Below are 26,098 nucleotides of genomic sequence, written 5' to 3' on the forward strand. Positions count from 1 at the left end.
AGCACCACAAGGATAAGGCCAGAATTAGGTTTGCATTGCTTTTGCTACCACGTGGAATAATGGAAGTCAAAGCATTTTAATTCTGTTTTTCTTTTATATCACACAAATTGTTAACCCTCCCTAACACTTCGGTCTAGAAATGATTTATTACTAGAAGAACAGGTAATAGGTGAAAAAACATCTAGCCACCTATGGGAAAACTCAATAGCATTTGTGCTCTATGGTTACAATAAAGGCAGACAAATTGCACCTGACTGTGCACAGACAACAGGACCTTTCAAGTTAAATAAGATTAAACCATTTGCAGCGAAGGAGATGATGCCCATTGCCAGCTAAACATAGGGTCGCAATTCTGGACTCTTTAAAAGCTTAGGGTTGAGAGGGTGGGTGGTTTTTGTTGTTGGTTTTGTCTTTTGTTTTATTTCCCCTCCCCTCTCAAAACCAGTGCAGGTTGTCTTATTTTCCTAAGCCAACAGGCACACACAATAATGAGCATATTTCAACCCCAGCAGAACCATAACAGATCAGGCCTCCGGATGCTATGCAGACTTTCAAAGAGCTAAAACAAACTTGTTACCAAATCTTAAATAAAATTTCAATTTTCTTCAGTCTTAATTTCATTATCATTTCTGTTAATTCCTTTATGTTCCACAGTATGACTTCCATCACATTTGTCTTCTTTCATATTGTTACTTTGCTTTCATTTATTCTTTGCCTGATTAGACTTCTAGCAAGTACTCATTTCCCACAGTATCATTTCTACTCTTTACAGCACTACATAGTTAAGCACAAAGCAAAACCAAATTCCTTCCCAACTTTTCCCAGCACTCTTTGCTTACACTTCATTATTAATCTCATTTAGCGAAAACTTAAACATTATTCCTTTTAGGAACAGCATACATGGGGATTAAAGCCTGTCAGGGAGAGACTGAGGCATCAGGTATGAAGTTTCAGTTTCACTAACATAAGCAACCTATCAGATCCACTCTGCATTTTAGATATAAACAACGAACCAGAGCTTCCTTTTGCTTTAATCTCATAAACACTGGCAGAACGCCACGTAAGATAATATGCTAACCAGACTCTGGAAGCTGAGGACTTAAATATACAATAAAGCAGCAATTAAAAAATCATGGAGCTCAAGGAAAAAAAAAAAAGTAACAACAGCAAGAATGAATCAGATCACAGCCTTGCTGAAATCAGCATCCTGTCTGCTGCCTATTTGAGACACAAAGAGAAGAACAAGTACAAAATACATGAATATTTCCTCCCTGGTACGGTCTTCCCTACTGAAGTGATTTGTACTTATTTGTAATTCCAGAACTTCCTAAGGTAGCACCATTTCACTGATTAGCCCAATAGATCTTTTTCCCCAGAAAACTGTCCAACCATGTCTTAAAGCTAACTGTAGAAGTCCAGTGATGCACAACTCTTTAATGTTTTCTGTCAGTAGAAGTAATCTGAAGAGACTGCAGGTAGGTCAACAGCTACAGGTTTCAGATCCAGTTACAGTCATGTATTATTGCTGCTATACCAGTGCAAAAAAAAAAAAAAAAAAAAAAAAAAAAGCAGCAAAACAAAGTGACAATTTGTGCAATGACTTTGTGCCAGCTAAAGAGCCTGAGCAATAAGTGCATTAAAAAAGTTATCATGACAGAGGGGAAAGAAAACTATCAAAAGCTGTTTTTCTTCCGGCTAAACAGACACCACCAACACAACCACAAGCTACATCATCATTCCCTTCTCCTTAAACCCAGAACACAGTTCTGCTAAGAGGCAGATCATCAACTGGCTGCAAAGTTCAGAAATTAAATCCATTTGCTGTCTTCCCATTTGAGAGACACCTGGTGACAAAGCAACAAAAATTAACATTTGGTGGTTTCTCAAATCAATCCTCCCTGCTCAAAATGCAGAAAATAAACCACTGTACATATCAGCAGCAGTTTTATTTTTTTCTGTTTTCCCATGACAATATGGATTATTGCCTGTGCCAGGGCTGGATGCTTGTCTACATTATTACATCTAACTGTTTGGACATTTGGAGCATGTAAGACAGAACTTCCACCACTACTATCTAAAACGCTTACAAAGTAATTCGTGGCCATCAAGTAACGGCTGAGTAACATCAACGAACATATATGCAATTCACAGGCAGAGGATTTAAGAATTTTTGCCTCTTCCCAATCTAATTTTTGAAGCCATAATGTACAAGCAAGCCTTGCAGTACAATCTTGGCCTTGCTTAACCACGATTCAAAAATGCAGAAATGCCAACATGAGATTGTTCAACTTAGTTGCTAGGTTATACAAACAATGAAAAGTGATGGAGTATTTTAAAATGTTCCTGTCTTTCGTCATTATTTTAATCTGTTAAGTGATTTGCACAGCACAAGTGTGGTATAAGAGTTATGTTACCTTCTAATACTGTGTAAAATCATGTTTCACATTTCCCCTTCATTATTTCTTCCACCGAGCTTCCAACTCATCTCTGCTACAACATTAACTTAAATACTTCTAAGCATTCAGAACACATCACGGGAACCAGGGAAGTTCATGCAATATTTTTCACTTAGTGATGAATCAACTCATCAACTAAAGTGGTTATATACTAAGTCTTTAAATATAAAATGCTCTTACAGAATAGAAAAGCAATCACAGAATCCCTAAGTCACAAGTTACGTAAACTATGCTGTATCTACAAGTCTAGCTCTGTTTGCATAGGAAAAAAAATGAGGAAAACAAATGTCAAGTGCATCTAAAGGCTAAAAATAGATGGACATCAACATGGTCTTTTCGCCTCCTCTCTCCAGATTTGTTTATTGTAAAAACAATTATTTTTGTATCTGTTTAATGAGCTGAACAGCAGGTTATAAGATTGTCAGCTTTTTTTTTTGGGTGCAAGAGTGACAATTATTCCTATTTCAGTGCCTCATCCCAAGTTTGTACTAGTATTCTAACCCTTTGAAAAGTTGACATATGTGGATACTTTACAATTTCTCTCTCCCTCACAAATCACATAAACATAATACATCTTTTTCTTTACCTCTTCTTCCAGTAACTACAGGCTCATGACAAACTTCCCTAGTGCAGAGTTGCCTTGACTCTTCTCTTTCAAATACATAAACAATATATAAGCACTCTTACATCCTTCCAATGCACCACAAGTATCTCAACGTTATAAGAATGATTCCAATAAGTCCTGTAAAGGAGGAGCACAGTAGCTGAATTTCACAGCTAGTGAACTTCCCAGTGTACAGCTGTACAACGTAGTTTTACAAGCACTTCTTACATCATTGGCCATAATATTATTTCTTTACCCTGAACGCGCCTCTAAAGAATAACAGAATACTATGAAATACAGTGCTTTACCTACAGTCTCCATAGCCAAAAATCCTTTCATTTCCTTCTCATTCTATCAAACACAATACATTATTAGACTGGGGCATCCACTTCCCCAAATGTTTGGAGACAGTGGACTTAATTTGGTTCAGAAAGGAATAGAGTGATGCACTGGAGGATACATCTCTGAATCTCTCAGCCTTAATAAAGGCCATGTAACACTAGGCTGAGAAAGCACCTAAACTGTAACAGAGACCCTCCTCCCCAGCAGGATGTTTAATACAGTCATACACTGTTTCCTAGTGCTACTGTAATTTAGGACCCGAGCTTGATGAACACTCAATATAATAATCCTGTGCCATCTGTTCATGAATAGCCCATTCATTTATTGCTTCAGAGAGTTGTGTACTTATTTCCAGCTTTATTCCACACCATTATGCACTCATGCATCCATGCGCACGCTCCAAGATTATCCTGTTAGCTGCAGAAAATTCAGTATTGTGGATTTACACTATCCTATTTTTCTTGCACTGCCATTCATATTGTTCACTCATTCCAGAAGATTCTGGAAAACTTCATATCTTAATATCCTAGAAAAAGCACTATTTCTGGAACATATCAGATTCACAATGCAACTCAGCAACACTTTTTAAGTTTCACAATTTTTAAATACACTTCAATAAATACACATAAAAACAAATGCCTTGGTGCTCCTCCAAAAGTCAAAAAAATGAAAGACTTCAATTGAGAAAAAAACCTTTGCCTCTGCATTTCTTCCTCATCCAATTAGGTTAATAAAACAGCCTGTGAAGCCTGATACCAGCTCACTCCAGGGAAGCTAAACGCTTCTCTAGGCAAATCTGAATATAGCCCCCACTCTCTACAGAATCTATGTTGTTTTATAAGCTTCTTTCCATCCCTATGACTGTTTGGAAAGGTTTACTAAAAATGTAAAGTAAGCATAAACCAGACTGTACAGAAAAAAGATGGCAGAAGCCACATGGAGGAGCAGATGATATAGAGAGTTAGAGCTGCAAAAGGTACTTACTGCTTTGCACCAAGGAAATACTTATTTGCAGCATTGTCTTTTGACATGTTGTCTTCTCAACTCACTACAGAAAAAGGACAAAATTCATACACATTGAAAAGCCCACAGCATACAAACATGGGAATAACTGCAGGGGAATCTACCAGGAACAGTTCTAGCCTCTTAGTTTGCTTCTGACAGGGATTAATGCCAGATGTTTAAGGAAGAGCTTAAAAGAGGACAAGTGTGTGGCAATACCACCACACAGCAGCTTTCCTTCTTCCAGTCTGTGGCTTCAACTAGAGGCCAGATCTTTGTATTAAATCCCTAACAGATTTCTTTTTCCACAAACTTTATCCAACCAGTTTTGAACCCATATAATCTTTCAGCATCCACACCACCTATGGCATGGAGCTTCAAAGCTCCATCTCATGTAGTGAAAAGAATAATCTTTTAAATGTTGAGCCAACCTGTAAGTCTCACCTGATGTCTCCTAGCTCTACACAGCAGCCAGTAATTTCATTGAGTACCTGCTTGTTATTCATGGCCTTCTTTAACACTCTCTCACAGCCATCTCCTTCAGCCTAAAGGTTCTTATTATACCAAACTCCTTCTCATGCAGAAAACATTTCTTATATCTGATCACTATTACCAACTTTCACTCAACCTTTCCTACTTACACTACTTTTTTTCCCTCCCCCAAAAAAAGAAAGAACCAAAATTACCAGCCCACAAACATGCTGATGGGAAAACTTAGTGAATTTTCTTTAAAGCTGAATACTTCTTTTTAAGCAATTTTTTTGAGCATTTGAATTCCAACAAAAACCTTATCTTTTTTCATCCTACATGTGAAGCTGCTCTCCCCATAGCATTCACACTTCACATACAGACAGCTGCAGTCTCCTTTCCTCACTTAGCTGCCCTGTGCATGAGAAATGAACCATGAAAGGGTCTGCATAACTCAAGTCATTTCCTTTCAGAGGCATCAAACCTCTCAACAGCCCCACCAGGATACATGCTAAGTGAGAACATGTCTTTTCTGCACTACTGTAATGATGACAAAGATACATGAAGAAGAACAACAACAAAAAAAACCCTCATATGCAGAACATACTGGAAGATGCAACAACAGCACTGCCCTGGCAAAGCACCTGACATGCAGAGCTACCCCTTTTTGAAGGGTTGCTACTAGATGAGAGTATGTGTTGATGCAGAACTAATGTATTGAGCAAGAGAGATAGACCTGGTGAACTGAGACTGAGCAACAGAGGGTGAATGGGGACAAGCAAATGAAATGGTGACAGAGTTGGGAAGAGACAGAGTGGGTGGAAAACGACTGGGACAGAGTCAAACAGCATGCCCACTGCATTGGGATTGAGCAGCCAACAAAGGGTGAGGTTCAGCATTGCCTGTGTGATAACTGCAGATTATAAGGTTGAGCTGAAGTTGTGAGCAGCAGGAGGCATCTTTAAGACATGAAATTGTTACTCATAACATTTACGAGTGAATAATCATTCTGATGGAGTTACCATGTCTGAAGGTTTTCAAGAAACATGTAGTATGGCACTGGCACTGAGGGATATGGCTTAGTGGACACGGCGATAGTTTGATAGCTGAACTAGATGATCTTTACGGTCTCCCCCAACCTTATGATCCTATCAGCATATTTTCCAAAGAGACTGAGGACAAAGACAAAAATCATCAAGCAATAGCAGCTGCTAGGCCTGCTCTGAAGGCAAAGAGTGACATGCTAAAGAGAAAAAATGTGAAAGCAGGATTATATGCAGCTGGTCTATCTGGAGAGTGTGCTAAAAGATTCTTGCAGAACAGGTAAAGTCCTTTAACATTTTAGGAATTTGGAGTTCCAGCCCATCTCTACAGGACTTGTCAACAGAAGGGGTTAATCAGTCACCAGGGTTATTAGGCTGGAATGCAAGTATCCTGATAACAAAAGATTTGTAAATCTGAATTGTCATCTACAGATGATTCAGACATTTGTCTAGAAACTGTTTATCACAAAGCAAGAGCAACAGAACATGACACAAACCCTGCCAAACTGGCTATGAGAAACATGAGGACCTCACCCCACCCCAGGACAATTTCATTGTCCCCAGAAAAGCCAACCTCTCCCAGAGTTCCCACTTCAACATTTCTTAAACATTATTATAAACATTCTCAGCTTATTCTATTTGTTCTCATTTACTCCTTTCTTATCTATCCAACACACTTGCACATTGTGGTAGGAGCCAGGAACAAATGTCCTGTTCCTCCATACCATACCACAAAACTGCATTCTTTCCAATCAAAAGACACAGCAGCACAAATAATAATAAAACCTCAAAAAAAAAAAATCAAAAAACCCTACAAAATTACCTTCTGCCACAAAGGAAGAAAGCAAAGACAGATACACAACATCTTCATCCACTAAAGAGAGGGACAAACGCAGCCACTGGGGCTTTTAACTGTTTCTAGACTTCAGTTTCCTGTGTTTTCCAAGGTATTCTAGATTTATTTTCAGATCTTCAACATTCAGTAGATTTTATCAGAAACCCTTGTTACAAGAACAGTTCTGTTTTTGTGAAAAGTGAAATTAAACACTTAAGTTAATATTGAAATAAAGGGATAATTGGATAATTTTGATAGACCTCATGGTTGACTTATCCTACCTGTAACTGCGTGATCTTGGACATGTAATACCTTATTTTTACTTAATAGTCATTCTATACATTACACATTACACAAGTTTTGTTTGGTTGGTTGGTTTTTTGGTTTGTTTGTCTTTTAAAGAGGGACATGCACCTGCCTTTCCTGTACTGCTGTGACGAACCTCTAGATCAGCAAGCTTCAGCTCGTAAACAAATGTGGACTGTGAAAGCATGAGGTACAATTAATGTTTTCTTCCCCATTGGATGCAAGAAACATATCTGGTGGTAAAAGAGTGACTTTCTCTGATGCATTTGGTCCTTCATCTGATGCAATCATTGGCACAACAGGTAACAGAAAAAGTCATGGAAACAGAATAAAATTTTTAAGACAAAGCAACAACCCACAGGACAGATTAAAACAAAGGAGCTGCTAATTGAATAAAGGAGTTGTTAATTAAATTCTAAAATCTTTTAGATATAGATATTACATTCAGTTTGCAATACAGAGACTACTTTTTGTGGATGGAAACGAAATTCAGGTAGTCAACCTACTTTTGTTATGATTTCTTTCTAGAACCACAGTACCATTACCAGAACAAACAACTAAGACTGATTCTGTGTATTCCACTACAATTTTTTTCCCCCACATTTCCCTCAGAAGGGATTTCAAACCAACCTCCCATCTAGCCTGAGGAGCCCCAAGACTAATTGTTAAAAATTGGTTTGGAAGACAAGTTTAGACAAAACAAAAAAGCCAGCAGCTTTCCCACTGTCTTCATGGATCTTCGCAGAGCAACAAAACTACTAGCAAATTGTCCATATCAGCAAACAGAGTCTTATCTGAGGTAGGAGACAAGTAGGACAAAGGACTTCAAACTCCTACTGATGTTGTTAGCTCTCCTGCCCTCCTGTGCTTCCAGAGGACAGCAGTGCACCCCCAGTGTATGATCTCATTCCTACTGCCACCTCTAGTACAAGCACAAAAGGGACATATGTGAGACACGCTTTCTTTGCTTCACCTCCTGAGTGTGAGGTCAGGACCCTGACAGAGCAAACATCCACCTCCTTGCTTCTCCCTAATGCTCCTGAAGACTCTGTAATGCCTTGACAGTCTCAGCATTGAGTGATGCCAGGCCTGAGAAAACCCAGATCCCTCCCACAGAATGCAGCCACAAGAAAACCACCACAGGCCACTGCGGCCTTCTTTAAGAAAGAAGGGAATACAGTAAAGAAGAGGAGCATTTGATACACGTACGCAGAGATAGCAATGCTGTCAACTGCACTTAAAGTTGTTGCTCTCCAGAGCTGTGCAAGAAAGAATATGCTGCTCAGCTGAAGCCCTAACTTAAACAAAGCAGAGGAGTTGGATTAGCATACACAAACAGCCCAGTGTTTGAAACAACATAAAAATACAGCCTTGGAACGACAGCACAGGCAGAAGGGTCTAAAGTCTGTTTATGTCACTGTGGTAACTTCTGCAATTCATCAGATTTTGTACACCCAGCATGTGGATGGAATACAGGGCTCTTCTCTACTTAGTTAAGATGACACATGGGAAATTTCACAAACTAAGCTCAAAGTAGTCCTTCAGGGACACCCCAGATCACCCACAAGAGCCTACAGATATATGGAAGCACACGAGTATGTCACAGCTGTGACAAAAAACTTCCTGCAAAATGGGCATCGCAGACCCTCAACATTTTTACACCACAGAAAAGGCGCTTAGTGAGAACCAAGTGACTCTTAAGGCTCACTGCATCATTCCTAAGGAAGATAATGAGCCAATTCAGCTAAACTGATATTTGAACTCTTATCTCCTGGACTATAAAGAAAATTCTTCCCAAGATGCTTTAAACCATTAAAGCAAGGAACGTTTGAACCAGCCAGCTATCAGCTTAGCTAATACCTGACTGATCCCGATTTAAAATTAATGGGGTCATTACTTAGCTGAAGACTTAGAAACTAGCCATAACACAGATAGACACAGCTCAACCATTAACACGCTATTTTCTATTCTGATAATCTCCAAATAACTGAAACAAAATGTTGAGTGGAACTCTTGGCTTCGACTATGGAAAAAAGCTGCGAGGTTCTCTCCTAGATGAGAAGATGTAGTGACATGCCTGTAGCAGAAAGCAGCTGGCACACCTCTTCAGCTTTGTCCAGTAGTCTAGGTGTAAATCACTTTATCACTATGAATTCAAATGCCATTTGTTCCTGCACTTACTACCAACTTGAAGTCTTGACTAATATGTTACACTAGAAGGTCCACCTGAAGAGACCAGTTCTACCCAGAAAAGCAAGGTTCACTTTTTCCAGGGGGAAGAAGGGATAAGAGAGGCGAGAGGCAGGGAAAGAAGATGGACACTGCCCAGACTGGTTGTGCAAACACCATTCTTAAAGAGTTTTTCAAGATCCCACAGGATGAAAGTGCTCAGCAACCTCATCTGACCTTGTACCTGAGCCCGCTTTGAGGAGCTTGAATTAAATTGACTTAAATTAATTAGATTTGCATGTTTGGAAATAATGTAAGCTTGTGCATTTCTTGTACATATTCCAACAGACTTCCTTTAGTAATGGACTGACAAAAACAATTGCTTGCAACAATACAGTCACATCATCATCTTTTATCAGCGTTAAGTCAGTCTGACAGACGACACAAATTCCATTTGCCATAATAATGAGCCCCTACTTTGAAACAGCCTATTTTAAAATCTGTTACACAACAATAGATCTATGCTTAATTCCACACACCAAGCCAATAATAGCTATAATTACCACTGTAATAGATCAAAAAAGCAAAGACAAAAACAGGGCCAGAAACATAAGCAAAATCTTGGCCATGCATGATTCTTCCTCTCACTTAAGTGAGCTCTTCAAAATATGACGCTGAACTTCCCCATTTAACACCACAGGGGAAGAGAGACTTCTGAAAAAAAAAAAAAAACCTACACATCAAGACAGCAATAAAATAAATGTACTTAACAACTGATTAAACACAATTTTGACAGATGAGAAGGCCTCAGAGCGCAAGTCCTATGGTGAAGTGGCTGAGAGAAATGGGATTGCTCAGCTTGGAGTAGAGGAGGCCTCAAGGGAGATCTTACAGCTCTCTACAGGAGTTTATGGAGAGGCAGGGGTCAGTCTCTTCTCCCACACGAGTAGCAATAGGTCAAGAAGAAAAGGCCTCAAGTTGCACCAGCAGAGGTTCAGATTGGATGTTTGGAAAAACTTCTTTAGAAGAGTGGCAAGGCATTGGAACAGGGGAGATGTGGTCCCACCATCCCTGGAGGTGTTCAAGAAACATTTAGATGTCATACTAAGGCACATGGTTTAGTGGGGAGATACTGCTGGTAGGTGGACGGTTGGACTGGGTGATTTTGGAGGTCTTTTCCAACCTTGATGATTGTACAACTCCATAAAGAATACATATACAATAATTCACACCTAGGAAAGGTCTCAAATAATGCATTTCAAATGATCTAAAGTTCCTTTCATCCAAAAAAGATCAAATCAACTTTTGCACAACTGCACAAAAACCACATCAGATCTCCAATTATCAGTGCACACAGACCGCAGCACAGAAGGAAACGGAGATCACAGCTGTGGATCCCTTTAAAAAGTTTTGAAACAAAATACGATGATTATCTTTAATTGCTTATCATTCAACAAGATAGTTCAGAGTTCCATCCAATCTGTATTTCAAGAAAACAAGCTCTTACGTAGCTTTTTGATGGATTTTCAGCCACATTAGATGTCAAGATTAGCAGGTAAGCTTATTAGCACGTTCTGCAATAAAGTATCTGCTGCAACCATCTAAGTTGTATTTGTGCTGTATAGAAAGTACAGAAGAATTCTTAGTTCTTATACTCTAACACTATAAAGGGCACAAAACCTCTTATCATTCTGGAATAACTCTTTCTGTGCATAGAAAGCAAGCAAATCTGGACACCCATCAGAAACAAAGATGTTTAACAGAGGACAAGACAACTGTACTCCACAAGACACAGAAATTACACATTACATGAAACTACTTTAAGGGATAAAGCTGCAAAATATTTTGGATAAGAATTTGCAGAGGTGATGCCATTTAGCACAAAGGGACAGAGAATGCTTGCAGAGTAGGAGGTTCATGGCAGAAAACACAAATTCACATACAACAGCACTAGAGGAAGAACAGTAGTGATCCTCAGGCTGGTGACACTGTGACCACCACTATTTAATATCTTTGTCAGCAACGTGGACAGTGGGACTGAGGGCACTCTCAGCAAGTTTGCCAAGGAAGCCAAGCTGAGTGGTGCAGCTGATGCACTGGAGCAAAGTGCTGCCATCTAGAGTGACATGTACAGGCTTGAAAGGTGAGTCAGTGCAAACCTCATGAAGCTCAATACAGACAAGTGCAAAGTTCTGCACTTGTCAGAGCAGCTCCAAGCACAAAAAAAAGCTGGGCTAAGAATTGATTGAGAACAGTCCTGAGGAGAAGGCTGTTGGTTGATGAGAAGCTCAGCACAACCCAACAAAGCACGCTTGCAGCCCAGAAAGCCAATTGTATCCACAGCTACATGAAAAGCATAGCCCGTGGGGCAGTGACTCTGCCATTTCACTCTGCTCTCTCGAGATTCACCTCACCTGAAGCACTGCATTCAGCTCTGAGGTCACTGGCAAAAGGACATGAAGCTGTTGGACTGAGTCCAGAGCACCAGGAGGATTACCAGAGGGCTGGAGGACCTCTCCTATGAAGACAGGCTGAAGGAGTTAGCATTCAGCCCGCAGAAGAAAAGTCTCTGGAGAGACCGCATCTCAGCCTTCCAGTACTTGAAGGGAGGCTACAGGAAAGCTGGGGAGGGACTCTTTATCAGAGATTACAGAGATAGGGAAAAGGGTAGTGGCTTTAAACTGAAAGATGGTAGATTTAGATTTAGACATTAGGAAGAAATTCCCTACTCAGAGGGTGCAGAGGCACTGGCACAGACTGTCCAGGGAAGCTATGGATACCCATCCCTGGAGGCATTCAAGAACAGGTTAGATCAGCCCTGAGTAGTCTGATTTGGTGGGAGCAAGCCACGACCACAGCAATGGATTTAGAACTAATCTTTAGGGTCCCTTTACAACAGAAACCATTTCATGAGATTTCATATAATCCACAAAATATTCATAAATTGCAAGCAACTTAAAGATTAATACAATACGGAACTTAAGCTCATAAAAGAAGACCTCTGCACAAGTCAAAGTAGTCATCACCAATGCATGTAAATGCGTGAGATCAATTCTGAGTTCATTAGGTAATGCTCTTCTGGAAAATGTGGATGCTGAAAAAACTAACATTAGCTTCAATCTTTATTCTAGCAACACTGTCTCCAAACAAAACATCAACTAGGCTTCCTTCACAGACAACAGAGAGCAAAGGAGCTCTCAGAATAAAACCTTCTGGGATCAGGCCTTGCTAGAACTTTCTTCTGCATCACCTTAAACAAAAATTCAACCAGTTATAAATCAAAGAAAATTTAGTAATCACAAAATAAAACTCTCCCATCCCTTAAAGACATACAAATAAAGACTGTCATATTTCACACCTTTTCTTTTTTTCCAAAAATTCTGAACAAAACCAGAAATTAGTTAATAGTTGCTCACCCCAAGGCTAAATTCAACTTGCCTTCCTCACTCTCTGCCAAGTAGCTTTACACATCAGAGGCAGCTAGCTGCTAAGAAAGGCACTGCATAAGAACTTAAGATGAAACACAGACTGAAATGGGACTAGATTTACACCTGACACAAGCAGAAGTTTCATCTCTGAACCAATACAAGTCTTTCTGCATAGTTAATTGTCACTGAATAGAAGTATTTTTCAAATTAGATCTACTAATACATTGGAAAAAATAATCATTCACCTTTTTACATTTCCCAGGAGAAACCTAGCATACTCTTATCATCCATAAATAGTACAATAAAGATATTTGGCAGCAATCCTAAACCTCTAGAACCTCCTGGTGTTTGGTGCATTTTGAAGTGGAATAAAATAAATGTCAAGGTCTTTTGATTATCCACACACTTCATTGGGTTCCAGAGGTTTAGTAAACACCACAAAAATGATATATCAACATCTGGCTTTTTTCCTCCCTGCACCATGAACTATGCCTCAAAACTAAGAGGCTTTTCTTGAAAGAAACTCATACAGCAAATGACCTTCTGTGGGGAGCACTTCTGTATTCTCTCTTGGAACCATCCCAACTGTCTGCTATTTTTCCTAGGAAAACAGCATATCCCAAGCACAGCAAAGCATGCATATGACACGTGCAATCACTGGGGCTCTGCCCTCCTACATACATGAAGTTCCCAGAGAAAAGTTCACTGGTAAGGCTGACCACCCATGGAAACCCCCACCACGTGACACTCTGACTGGAAAAGGGAAACCTGCAAAGGTATCCTCCTGTCCTGTTTACTCAGGGACTCCTGTAGTACTGTAAATATTCTGGTTAAGATTGAACAATTTCGTTCCATATGTTTGCATCTGAAAAGCCCTCTCATGAGGGCTCACCTCTTACTAATATTGAAGTGTCTCAAAATTTATCCAAATTTCCATCTACAGTGGGGTAACTCATGCTGATGTAGTAGAAGCGGGACGACTTTCTACCGCTCGCACAACTCCCGGGTCTGCTGCCCCACGTTCACTCCCTCGAACCCGCCGTGCAAGCAGGTAACGGCCCTGCCCGGCAGCGCCCGCCGCTCGCAGAGCGGGCTTGCGGCGCCCCCTGGTGGACACGGAGGGAGCAGCTGAAGACCGGCGCTAGGCTCCCGAGGGGCTGCGCGCCCAGCAGTGCGGGACTCGCTAACCGCATGCCGGCACTCCCAGCACGGGGCTGCACGGCCCCTCATACAGCGCCCAGCCACCCTCGCTGAGGAACGCCGTCCTCATGTGGTAACACCGCCCCTCGTCCTCTCACTCGGTTCCTCGAAGGGACAGGTCACTCTCCTGTTACTTTAAGGGGTGAAAAACAGCACGGGAGGTTCCATAGGAATATGAGGAAAAGCTTCTTTACTATGAGGAAAAACTTTACTATGAGGGTGACAGAGAACTGGAACAAGCTGCCCACAGGAGTGGTGGAGTCTCCTTTTCCGGAGATATGACCCACCTGGACACTTTTCTGTGTGACCTACTGCAGCGAAGCTGCTTTAGCAGGAGGTTGGACTCCACAATCTCTAGAGGTCCCTTCCAACCCCCACAGTTCTATGATTCTGTATGGTCAGACCTCTGCTCTGCCTCCTCCAGGCCCAGCAATGCCAGCCCTCATACACTGCATATGCCAACCCCAGCCCCCCACACTGCTGAGGAACAGAGAGGAGCAAGGGCCTCACTGGAGACACTCCTGAAGATGCGCCTGGCTTGCAGCACCAGAGAGAAGCTCAATGTCAGCCTGGCCAAGAATGGTGTCAAATCTCAACTCTTTTAATACAACTCATTTCACTGGAAAAGCTCTTCTTATTAAACATTTATTCTGTACTTGATAGGACATGCCTTAAGTTTTATTTTCTGCAGTTAAAAAACCTCCCCCATACAAGAATAGAAACACTACCAGTCCTAGCTGATACGATTCAGTATTTACTTCTGCCTTTCCTAAGCTCTCCAATCCTCATCACCAAAAAGACAGTCCTATATTCATTAGTCTATTACCTCACCACCGCTCAGAGATTATGCCCTATGCACAATAACTGAATTTGATGTAGGCAAGCTCTCAAAACACTCCAGAGAAATAAGAAGCTCTCTGATCCAGCACATAACAGGAAATTGACATCAACTCGCTGGAGAAAGCCATTAGACAAGGGCTACAAAGAATCCAGACCACCATATTTCTGGTAAGAAATCTACCCACCAGGACATCTTTTTGTGCACATGTTGAAATACAAGAAATTCCATTTAAGAATAAACTTTATTCAGAGTGATTAAACAGCTTGCTCAGAAAGACTGTGGAGTCTTCAAGCCTGAAGGTACTCAAAACACAACCACACAGCCCTGAGCAGTTCACTCTATCAGATCTTGCCTTGAGCACAGAGGTTGAACTGGATGCTCCCCAGGAGGAGCCTTCCCATCATTGTCATTCTGTGTCTCAGCAATCACACTACCAATTTCTAGGTGTGGGGCACTGGTGATTTTGAGATATGGCAGTTGGAGAAAATATCCCGAAATTCTCGCAAACAGGATTCCTTCTAAAGTTAAGGTAAACAGAAGCCTCACATTCCTCCAAGTTAAGTGCAATCAAATAAGAATACACTACATAATTATAAGAGAAAAACTCCTTTTAAAAGAAAACGCTTTCTTACCTTACAAAGCTCATCATTCTCCTCTTGGACAGGTGGAGAATTAAGATTTGTGCAGGAGTCAGTGTCTGATATCTCCAGTGAGCTGTCATCTTTCTCAGATTCGTTACATTCATCTGCAGAATCACTATCTTTCTCCCAGTCAATAAACTCTGATTCATCTACAGAAAATTTGTAATAATGTTTCTTATTCATTCCACATATTATTCAAAAATATGAATTTAAACAGTAAAACATTAATTATCCATGACTTGGGAAAAGCACAATTTTTGTGCATTTTTTTTTTTGCTACATATGTTGAACCTGCCTTTATGTTTAACTACTTTATGATCCCATCCCTTGTAAAATCCATACAGAACTTCCATGAATGAATATATTAAAAAATAAAAATACAAAGTGCTGCCCATAAGGAGGCAGCATTTTTAACTACTTAGGTAAGTACTTGGTTTAGTTGTTAATTTCTTAGGATTTAGAGTGGTTATGGGTTTTTTTTTCCATCAAGCTGAATCAGATTTTTTTTTTTTCCAAGTGTACTTATTCAGAATTAACTGTTTTAAGTAAAAGCAAATACGTCAGACAGTGACCCAGAAGGGCTGCAAAGCTGATGGAAATTAGCACCTGTTATGAGTGGTAACTCCCACGTATAAAAAAAATACTTGAAATGGTAACCTTGTAAAACCATGCCCAAATACACAGGTCTGCAAACCAAACCTTTGACAGATGCGCGTATTAATTTCTCCTAAACAATCAGGCACAAGAAGACATGTGCTTGCTTCAAGCAAAGAACAGTGACAAAATGGCAATAAACACAGACACTGCTCTTTCACCACACTCGAAACCACGTAGTCCAGAAATACACTTGTGCTCATCTACAAGGATCTTCTGAAAGGCAGTGGAAGCCTGAGTTGCTGCAGCAGGCCTCCTCAACCTTCGGGTCCAAGTGTCTCAGCGCACAAGCTACTGGCAAAAAGAACCTCATTTAATTTTGAAAAGATAAAGTTTGGAGGAAGAAAACTGAAGACCTGAGTTTTGCTTGTATTGCTTTTGCAGACAGCAGAGAAAGGAGGCACCTACATGTAAAGGTGCTCTAGACATCTCTACAGATATGTGGAACAGCGGTAGTATGTTCTATTAAAGTGCTACAACAGTTTCACATAATTGAATCACAGAATTGTAGGGGTTGGAAGGGACCTCCAGAGATCATTGAGTCCAACCCCCCTATCACTAATTTCTTCACAGAACTTCCTAATTCTGAAGCCACCGAGACAAATAAACATAAAGCTCTGGTTTGCCTGTGTGAATTCATTTCTGTTTCTAAAAGCAAGCAAGCTATATAGAAAAAGTTTTAAATATAGTCATTGGTGACTAGTTTAGCACAAAGAGGTCTCTTGAAGCTATGTGTCACACCGCATGCAACTTTTGATGGCAGTATGAACCCCAAGTTTTACCTTGTCACACATAAATTAGTCAATCTATTTGCTCAACTCACAGTCCTGTTTGAAAGCTACCAGATAACCAGGATCTGAAGTCTGTCTGTAGTGCTTCAGATCCTGCTCAAGTAATCACATTGAAAATACTTACTTTCTAATGCAAATTAAACATTATCCTAATCAACTAAAATACACAAGATTTTTCTGTCTTCAGCTGCACTTTAATCAAAGTCTGCTATCTGGCATGCCTTGCTCCATGAAATAGAAAGCAAGTCCCAGAAACAAAACTCATGGTTGCCTGCACAATACAGCTAGCAGAGAAAACAAGGAATACTGTGTACTGAAATGAAAACTCATGCCACGTAAAATGATGTTATCTGCAGCTGCAAAGCCTGCCACATCTTCTCAGTATATGTAGAGGCAGCAACACCCACTAGAAGAACAGAGCAGGCAGAGGAAGGTGTTCACAACACCAGCATGGAAAAGGAAATGGTACAAAATGGACTCCAGAGTTTAATTTTTTTTTTTTACATAATTTATAATAAGTTATGCTATACTCACTGATACGATGGAAAAAAAGTCCTTCAAATGATCTAGACCTATTCTGATTAAGTCATGTCCTTTAGCCAGAATGATCTCGCAGTATTTTTGTCACAGCACTTGAAGCTGACAAAGTTCCTTGACAAATCTGCTCGTGTTTGGACTTACCTTCATCACTTCTGTCCTCTAACAAAAAATGCCTGCCCTGTGACTTCTCTGCTTTGCAAGTGAGACTTTTTTTGCTGTGTAACCTTGAAATCGATGTTTTATTTTCATTATCTGAAAAATCACTGCCACTAGAGGTCCAAATTATGTCTTCAACTTCCTTAGAGCTTTCAGCAGCAGATCCTATTAAAGAGAATTGTGAAGTTTTAGATCGTTACAGAAATACAGTACAGTTAAATTTAAAATCCTATAAGAATTATGCTAAACTGTTTTTGAACTGGAAAAAATTTACCAGTGCTGTCAGCAAGAGATCAACGCAGGAAAGTTAACTTAAATATTTCTTATACAGTCATGCTTTATTTTCATTTTGATTCTCTCTGCTGCTAGAGCAAGTAGAAAGACAAAGACTGAAGAAATCACTGCCCTATCTCTCCTTTCCTCTGGACTCAAGAAGTGAAAGATATGGAGACAGTCCATAAGTCCTCGTACTCCTCATGACGCCTAGGGTTCTTTTTCCAATCACAACACTAAACAGACTCAAGTATATACAGAAGATGGTGAATGCAGGATGCTGACAAAGTTCTGTTTCACTGTCTATTCCTCATAAAACACCTCGTTTCTCTCATGCCTGCTTCTCAGTCTCTAAAGTCAAGTAAGAATTATCTCACCCTCTATCTAGACAGCTACAAGTTGGTTTTCACTTCCTGCTCTTAAAATTGTGGACAGTGTTCTGTCCCTGCCAGGATACATAGCATATACTATATTAATAATAGTCTACCTATTCAAGAGCAATAGCTAAAGTTTTTGCAGAGCTGGCATTCCAGGTTAAGACAGGAGCTCAATCACAATAGCATCAGGACTGTCTCATCAAAATTAGATTCTAAGTACAAACACAGAAGAAAACCAGTACTTCTAGCAGCTTACACCTTGATAAGGGACAAAACAAAGTAGAAGTCTTTTTGACAGTACCAAGACAACATTGCTGTAACATACCAACTGGGCTTTCAGCAGTTGTTAAGAGTGGTCCAAGGTGCTTCTTAGTCTTAGATTTATTATCAGCAGATCTCAGTGACTAGAAAGAGAGATGTAATCAAGATTATCCACACTGAGTTAAAATTGTCCTTATAGCAATATACTTCAGATCTGTTATTATACACCCACCACAACTGAGCACATCTTCAGACAGATTTTTCAGTCTCCTACTACACTGTAGTATCATGAGAACATTAACATGAAAGCTTAACTTTCATCACTGAGGAAAATATAAGTTCACTGTGACAATGACAAGATTGACATCTAACCTTGTGAAGAGCAAAAGCTACTATTTTCAGCATTAAAATGTCAAAAAGGGGCAGGAAGACCATGCTTAATAAAGCACGTGCCCTGTTCCAAGGCTGCAGAAAAGCTTTCCATGCTCCTGTGTCTATTTCATTAAATCCCACAAGCTATGTAACACTAGGACTGCTCGGTAGAAGAAACAAAAACAAATCAGTTGAAGATTTTCAGCACACAGCCCTTTCCCACTCAGAGCTAACTGAATATCTCAATTCATGACCAAGACTAACATAGAAAAAATTAAGCTTAATTTGATATATAATTCCAAAGAGGAGCAGTAAGGCCATAACGCAGTATTTTTTTACAGTGAATTCATTGTTGCAAACAAACTCTTTATATCTAGCAAGAATTCTTCTAATGCAAAATAAAGTAATTTTGTTCCATTTTTATTTTTTTTTTAAAGGAAGAAACAGTTCTCCATCCCAAATGTTAAATTAAGTAATACTTTTAGGGACAATGCATAAAAGGGTGACTATTCAGTCAAGCACGGAAAGCACACCACCAGTTGGGCTTTTCTTTCTTACACCTTTAAGCAATTTTACCTCCAGCATAGAAGTACTCTCAAAGCCATCCCCACACTTCAGCCACGCACTGGAAATGGAAGCTGCAGCCACTGATGCCCTGAGACTTGATTTTTTCAGCTGTAGGGTTGTCTCATCTGGGAAGGACGCACACTCTGCATTCCAAAACCGCTTCCGCTAAGAAAAAGAAACCCATCAAAAACATGAACGTGCAAAATGCTTCTCAAGTGAAATTCACTTAACCTAGACATTCCCTTTTTCTAAATATTTCCAAACAAACTCCTTATTTTAAAACAGATGGAAAAAGTTCTGAACACTTCCAAGCATTTCTTGCACAACACCACACGACAACAGTAGCGCTAATTGTCACGGCTCAATCTGACCTTTGACGAGTGTGCCTTTCACTGCTCATCTACGTTCAGTTTGTAGTATCTGTTAGCTGCCCAACGAGGACGACAGTCCCAAGAGCAGCTCAGTAAAGTACGTTATAACTACATAAATCCTTCAAACTCTCATTTAATCTGAATCCCGTGTTGTGCAGGAGGTCAGACCAAGTAACCAATAGCCAGCGCTCCATTACACAACCAGCAGCAAAATACCAAGAACACCAGGCAGAACTCTTTCAGCTTCACAGATAACATTTGTTTTCATCCATTTCTCCATAACGGCGGATGAAGTGAAGCACTTTCCTTTCGTGCAATGTGAAAGTCATTCAGACTATCAAGTAAGCTGTGAAAACAGGCTCCTCATTTGCATGCAATAATTTCATGCAATAGATTTTACACGTGAAACCAGTTTAAACTGTTACCTCTAAGACTCTACATCAGTTTACACATATCAATTGAACTTGAGCACAGTAAAGATTTCAGTTCACTCTGCTGCTGAAACACTTTAGAACACTTTGACAGTACTTAAGAAGTACACCAAAGCTATGTTAATCAACACATAAAGATAGGGGAAAGAAAGAGGCCAGGGGCAGCTTTTGTGTCTGATGTGTATTTGTTTCTTCCTTAACTTCTGAGTGCTGGCCATAATGAAAAAGGTACTTCCAAAAAGCACACAGTGAGCAGCACCATGGTTTGCTCTTCAGTCAACTAGTCCTGTTTTATACACTAAACCAGTCCTAATTATACACTGAAACACAGAGAATAGATTCAGGCACATATATAATGCCAACTGATTTGTAATCCCACCGTAGATTACATAGGAATACCCAGCCAGTAATTTGCATGCAGATTAAAATCTATTTGTATTTTTCAAAAAGGGGATTCCAGTCAATTCCTTTGTTAATTTTTGCTTTGTTAGTTATTTTTGGAACCTTAACCAATGTTGGAAAGCTTGCCTATGTGTACGCTATCAGGACTTCTAAACCTATACAAGAAAAATTTTGCATAACAAAACCTGCAGTATGTGGCAGATCAAAATGTGATTCATCCAGTCATGTTTCTTAACTGGGGTACTGCAATTTGAAAGAATATGCATCTGTGTCAGTAACATCACTGTGACTTGTTCAGGGATTTACAATACACAGCTTTTGATGGTCAATTAAAAGCAGAGGCAGTTGGAAACAACTGAAAAAGCCACACAAATGCATGCACTAAGAGTTATGTAAAATAGGCTTTGTAATGAATTTCTATTGTCAAGAAGCATTTTAAACAGCACTACAAAATGACTATGTCCTGCTTCTCACCATATTATCCTTAAAAATCATTAAACCCCTTTTCTCAGAGAATCCCTCAGTTTCTCTGCACTGCAAGTACCAATGGAAGCAAAAAGAACACTGCATAAGAAGTGCGGTGTGCCATGGCAGATGAGGTAGCATCAGTGCTGTGGGAAGGCACATATAAAAAAGGGCACACACACTACGTATATATGTGCATATATACACACATATGCACAGTGTTTTAAAAAAGAAAAATACACCATGTAAAACGCATAAATTTCAACGTGCATAAAACAACTTGTGCTCATATAAACAAAGCACTTTTTTTTTAATAGAAAGCTGTAATATGAATGCTCCATGGAACAGAAAAATAAAGCTAGATTTACACAGACAAAGCTCAAAAGACAAATACTTAAGAACACAGGTGACACTGCTGAGTTCTCTCAGCCAAAGGCTCCAACCACCAGCCATGGGGGCAGCTCTGCAGAGCACTGTGCACGGCTCATGGGCACCGTGGGACTGTGCCTGTGCTGGGGAAGGCAACGGCTGTGCCAGCCAACCCTGCGGAGCTGCTGCCCCTCACACCTCTGCACAGAGACCTGCTGCTGTGGGAACACACCAGCTGGCACACGAACAGCAAGGTTTAGCTCCGGTCTGCTTCAGGGCAACAGGGAAACTGATAGTTGAAGAAACTTGTTTCTCTCAGTATTTATAACAAAGCTAGTCCAAAGGACATGCTGTTCCTAAAGAACAGTGAGTTCCTTCCACCTCAAGTCACAAAGTTAATCTATCTTTTTCCTCTGGCATAAAAGTGGGACACAAACATATATTAGGTAATTACTAGTGTTGCACATGAAGTATCCAAACCCAAGGTATTGGTATTAGTGAAGTTCAAAGGAGCTAGACCACATGGATCCAGTGCATCTCAAAAATCAAAACGTACTCAGAATGAAGGGCCACAGAATAATCTCATAGATTTGAGCACAGTGTCTGGAGACAAAATACGCACTCTAATATTGAGTTTAATTTCAGACTACCTTATGCAGAAATTGTCTGCTGACCTCTGTTCATGAAAGCATTGTACTTTTTCTCTGGAGCAATTCCTTTTAAGCAACAACAACAAAAAAAATAACAGTGCTGCATGTGTCACTGGATTAGGATCAACCCCTCCATGCCAAAGGCACAGAAAACAATCCTTCCCTCATTACCCCTGCAGTAACTCTCAGCAAAATAAAGGGCAACTCAGCCTCCATGGGTAGGGGTGTGCAGTGAGGAAAAGTGAGACAGAGACATCTCAAATACATAATGATTGGACACCAGACTGCTAGATGTATAAGGCTGGAGGGCTGGTTTTGACTTTTAACTAGATGGTCCTATCCAGAACATCTCCACCAATCCATATATCATTACTCCTGCAAATATTTGGTAAGCAGAGGCACCCTAAATGCAGTCACTGGGACATATGTTCAATGTCTACTAACTGCACACAGCCACTTACACACCACACAATCTCACTTCCTTGAGCCTGTGCCAAAAACCACAAAACAAACCCCCACAAAAAGCATGACCCAGTACCGTATCTAATGCATATGCCAGCAACATCTCTTTGATACATCGCTTTCTCTAACACAAAAACAACACAAGCTGAAGGACAAAAGAGAAAAGGTTTTGCTGTATGACTCCTGCTACTGACCTGCAGATCGGTTAGTTGCACCACTTAAGAACAGAAATTATTTCAATACACTTGTTGTATTCTTCTCTAGCACAGAGCAGGCAAGATGCTGAAGTTCTTGATCTCAAAGAGTTTTTTTCCCCATTAAAAATAGCTTCTGAATACATCACAGAACACAGAATGATATCAAACACTGACCAACAACCATTCTCATCTTTCACCTTCATCTTTACAGTCTTAGCATGAAAACACTCTTAAATTAGAACAAAGGAGTTCCAGGCTTTAAAAGCCCAATTTTAAGACTGCATAAAACTGAATTTGACAACAGAAATCTCATTCTCAGCAGAACTCAGCATTCATGCCACTGAGCTCCTGAACATAGAGTTTCCATTTTCAGTGCCTGGATGGAAATTGAGGTTTTCATTTGTTTGAAATATTAAAATATCCTTGCATTTTAAACCTTCAAGCAAGGATTTAAAATCAGGCTGTATTATTTCAACTCAAGATATTTTTTTTTCCTTAATGAAAACCAGCATACATCCTTTCCAAAGTCAACTGGCAAGAATACCCAGAATCTTCACTAAGAAGTGTTCTCACCAAGTTGTAATAATTTGCAAAAAATGCTGAGCTGCATTACTACGGTCACAGTGACCTGGCATTCCTCCTTCCAGCTGTTAGCATGCACTTAAAAAAAAAAAAAAGAAATATTATTTTACAAAATACTTCTCCTACTGATGCTGATGTAAGGGACGGGTATTTTTATATTTTAAAACTCTTATGTTTCTGATTTTTACTTCTGTTAACAAAAGCCTATTTTCTCATTAACTGATACACATGCAGATATACACACACAACTATGTAATATTACCACTTGAAAGCTGAGCGTTTTTTTAAACCTATACATGCTTACGTAAGCATCAGTACAAGTTACTGTGATAACACTGAGGGAGAAAACCCTCCCGGAATAAGGATACTACTGAAATATACTTCTTGCACATAGCTTGTGCCAAGTCATAGTTAGACATAAATCTGCACTTTACCAATCAAACTGATGATAACAGAAGTATATAGAAAAGCTTTCTCATGATTAGGTTATCCAAAACATTTCAGACACAATCATAACACCACACATCAGTTAATACCAGGTCAGTTTATTTCTTGAAGTGGCTTAATTAATAGAATAGCAAATGCAGAGGACTGCTGTCTTCTCACCTGACCAGTACAGCTGTCATTGATACAGTAACTAGAAACAGTGTCTACAAATTATTACCAAAAAGCTGTAATCAAACGTCAAAGCAATCTAGTCCAGCCTTAGTTGCTCACCTGTATTTTCCAATAGTCAATAACTTATAGAACCTTTAGAAGAAGTAGAGTACGTTACCTTAAGCCTGATGACATTTTTCAATAAAAATGACTTTAAACTTAGCTGTACTTAAAAAACTGGGGTGAAATACTCATACCATTTCCACCCATGTGCCAAAAAGAGAAACGATTTATTTTTTTTTTTTTTAGCACCTACACCTGACACTGGAGGTCTGTACAAGGCTGCCCAGAGTACCTGTAGGTGTCCCTTCCCTGCAGGTGTTTAAAAGCAGCCCGGCCGGGGGCCCCGTGCAGCCCGAGCCGGCGGCTGGGGACGGCAGGGGATTGGAGCTCGGCGCTGTTTAAGGCCCGTCCCACCCTAAGCCATGCCGTGGCTGCCCGCACAGGCGCCAGGCGGCAGCACGGGGCCGGGGGCACAGAACAGCAGCACCCCGAACGGCGCGCGCCTCCGCTTGGCTCTCTTCCCGCCCGCGCCCCGAGAGACCGAGCCACCGAGAGAGCGTCAGGGAACCCGCCCGTCCCGACCAAAGCCCCGGGGTTTACTTTCCACGGCTGCCACCGAAGCCGCCGAACCCCGTCCGCGGGGCTCCGCTGTACCGCGGCAAACCCCCAAGGCACGACGCGGGGAGGGCACAGCGTCCAGGACGCGTTGGAGCGGGCCGTAGTCGACCCCTTCCGGGGAGCCTCAAGGCCCGAGCTCCCAGCGGCGAGGGCGGGCAGCGGGGCCGGAGCTCGCCCTGAGGGGAGCGCGGCTATTAACCCGCCTCGCGCACCCCCTCCCGCACGGATCCCCTCGGCGCGCACGCAGGTACCTTCCGACTGGGCATCGCCCCCGGCAGGGCGGCCCGAACCCCGGTCACGTGGCAGGGGAGCCCTAGGGGCGTGGCGACAGAGGAACCCCCAGCCCGGCCGCACCGCCTCCCTTTCTAGCTTTGGCGCCAACAGAGCCGCCGCTCTTCATTGGGCGGGCCGGTGACGTCACGGAGGAGAGCGTCGCGCATGCGCGTGTTAGCGCCCAGGCTTGGCGGGTTTTGTGGTGCCGTCGGGCTTCCGGGGGCGCTTCGCCATGTGGAGTGGTGACCCCGAGCAGTGAGAGGAGAGCCGTGTTTCGGCTGTTGGGGCAGGAGGAATCCTTTGGGTGGTGTCTGCGTCGCTCAGATCTGACAGGGATGGTGGGTGCTGTGTTAACAGCTCAAGGAAATAAACAGCTCGTACCTAACAAAGCAAAATGCAAACACAACACAAAATGCTTTATGTGAAATTCGCTTGCTGTTAAGCCACGAGCTTAACATGTTTAACTCTAAACTAACACCAGCGTGCATTTACAGGCAAGAAAATATAAACAGTGCCAAAATGTAGGGCCTTTGAATGGAGCTTGTCTTGCTGCAAAAAGTCGCTGCAGCCAACTGAAGGGCAAAGAAGGCTGACAGCCTTTGACAATGTTTTCCTGATTCAGGAGGAAGCACTGGCAGAAAAAGGGCATCCCAGTTATTTTTAAATGCTTTTGTGTTGTCTTGAGAAGGTCAGACTGTCAATGGTGGTGTAAGGATAGAATAATAAACAATCTTGGTAAAAGAAAGAGAAAAAAAAGAATTATGTTTTATATTTCAGCATAACTAGAATTTGTAAATGTATATGTTTTGTTAGAAGGCACTGTATGACTAATTTTTGTTATTAAACCATAATTGCATGTATCTGCAGCTATACTGTACAGTTTGTATTTTTTCCAAGGCACCCTGGGCCAATACCTATCTCACATTCCCTTGGTGAAACTGACACTAATTAAAGTGCATTTTGCAGAGAGAGAGAAGAGCCAGAATCATCATTTACAACTCATGCTGCCTTTGATTGTTATGTTCAAAATAGAGTTCAAAGCTGTATGTTCACATCCTTCCAAAAGCTTGCAGTACTTCTTTTCCAGTTACCAGATTGACAAATTAGTTCAATTATGCATCGTCAAGGTGGTTTTCTTTGATATTTCAAGAGGTATTACTGTGCTATTCAGTTAGATAGGTTATGTTAGAGCTAAATAACAGAAATACTCAAACCACAAAGGTTTAGCCAGATAAATGAATCTGTGTTATTTTTTTCTGTAGTCTCCTTTTAAGGATCACAAGATACTTGTA

The 26,098-nt window shown here is 40.8% G+C and overlaps 1 protein-coding gene across 3 annotated transcripts in view; it reads right to left on the reverse strand.

Moving 5' to 3' along the window:
* SPIDR (scaffold protein involved in DNA repair) overlaps positions 1–24,884 on the reverse strand; it is a 198,857-nt gene extending 173,973 nt beyond the window's left edge. For all 3 annotated transcript variants that reach the window (XM_048939560.1, XM_048939561.1, XM_048939562.1), the window contains exons 1-5: positions 24,785–24,884; positions 19,336–19,491; positions 18,452–18,530; positions 17,462–17,641; positions 15,327–15,484 (exon numbers count right to left, since the gene is read on the reverse strand). In XM_048939560.1, the coding sequence (XP_048795517.1) occupies positions 15,327–15,484; positions 17,462–17,641; positions 18,452–18,530; positions 19,336–19,491; positions 24,785–24,799 (588 nt within the window). In that variant the 5' untranslated portion in view covers positions 24,800–24,884. The remainder of the gene's footprint in view (positions 1–15,326; positions 15,485–17,461; positions 17,642–18,451; positions 18,531–19,335; positions 19,492–24,784) is intronic.
* Positions 24,885–26,098: the final 1,214 nt, after the last annotated feature.

The sequence above is a fragment of the Lagopus muta genome, chromosome 3 (assembly GCF_023343835.1).
Source record: "Lagopus muta isolate bLagMut1 chromosome 3, bLagMut1 primary, whole genome shotgun sequence".
In the NCBI taxonomy this organism is placed as follows: domain Eukaryota; kingdom Metazoa; phylum Chordata; class Aves; order Galliformes; family Phasianidae; genus Lagopus; species Lagopus muta.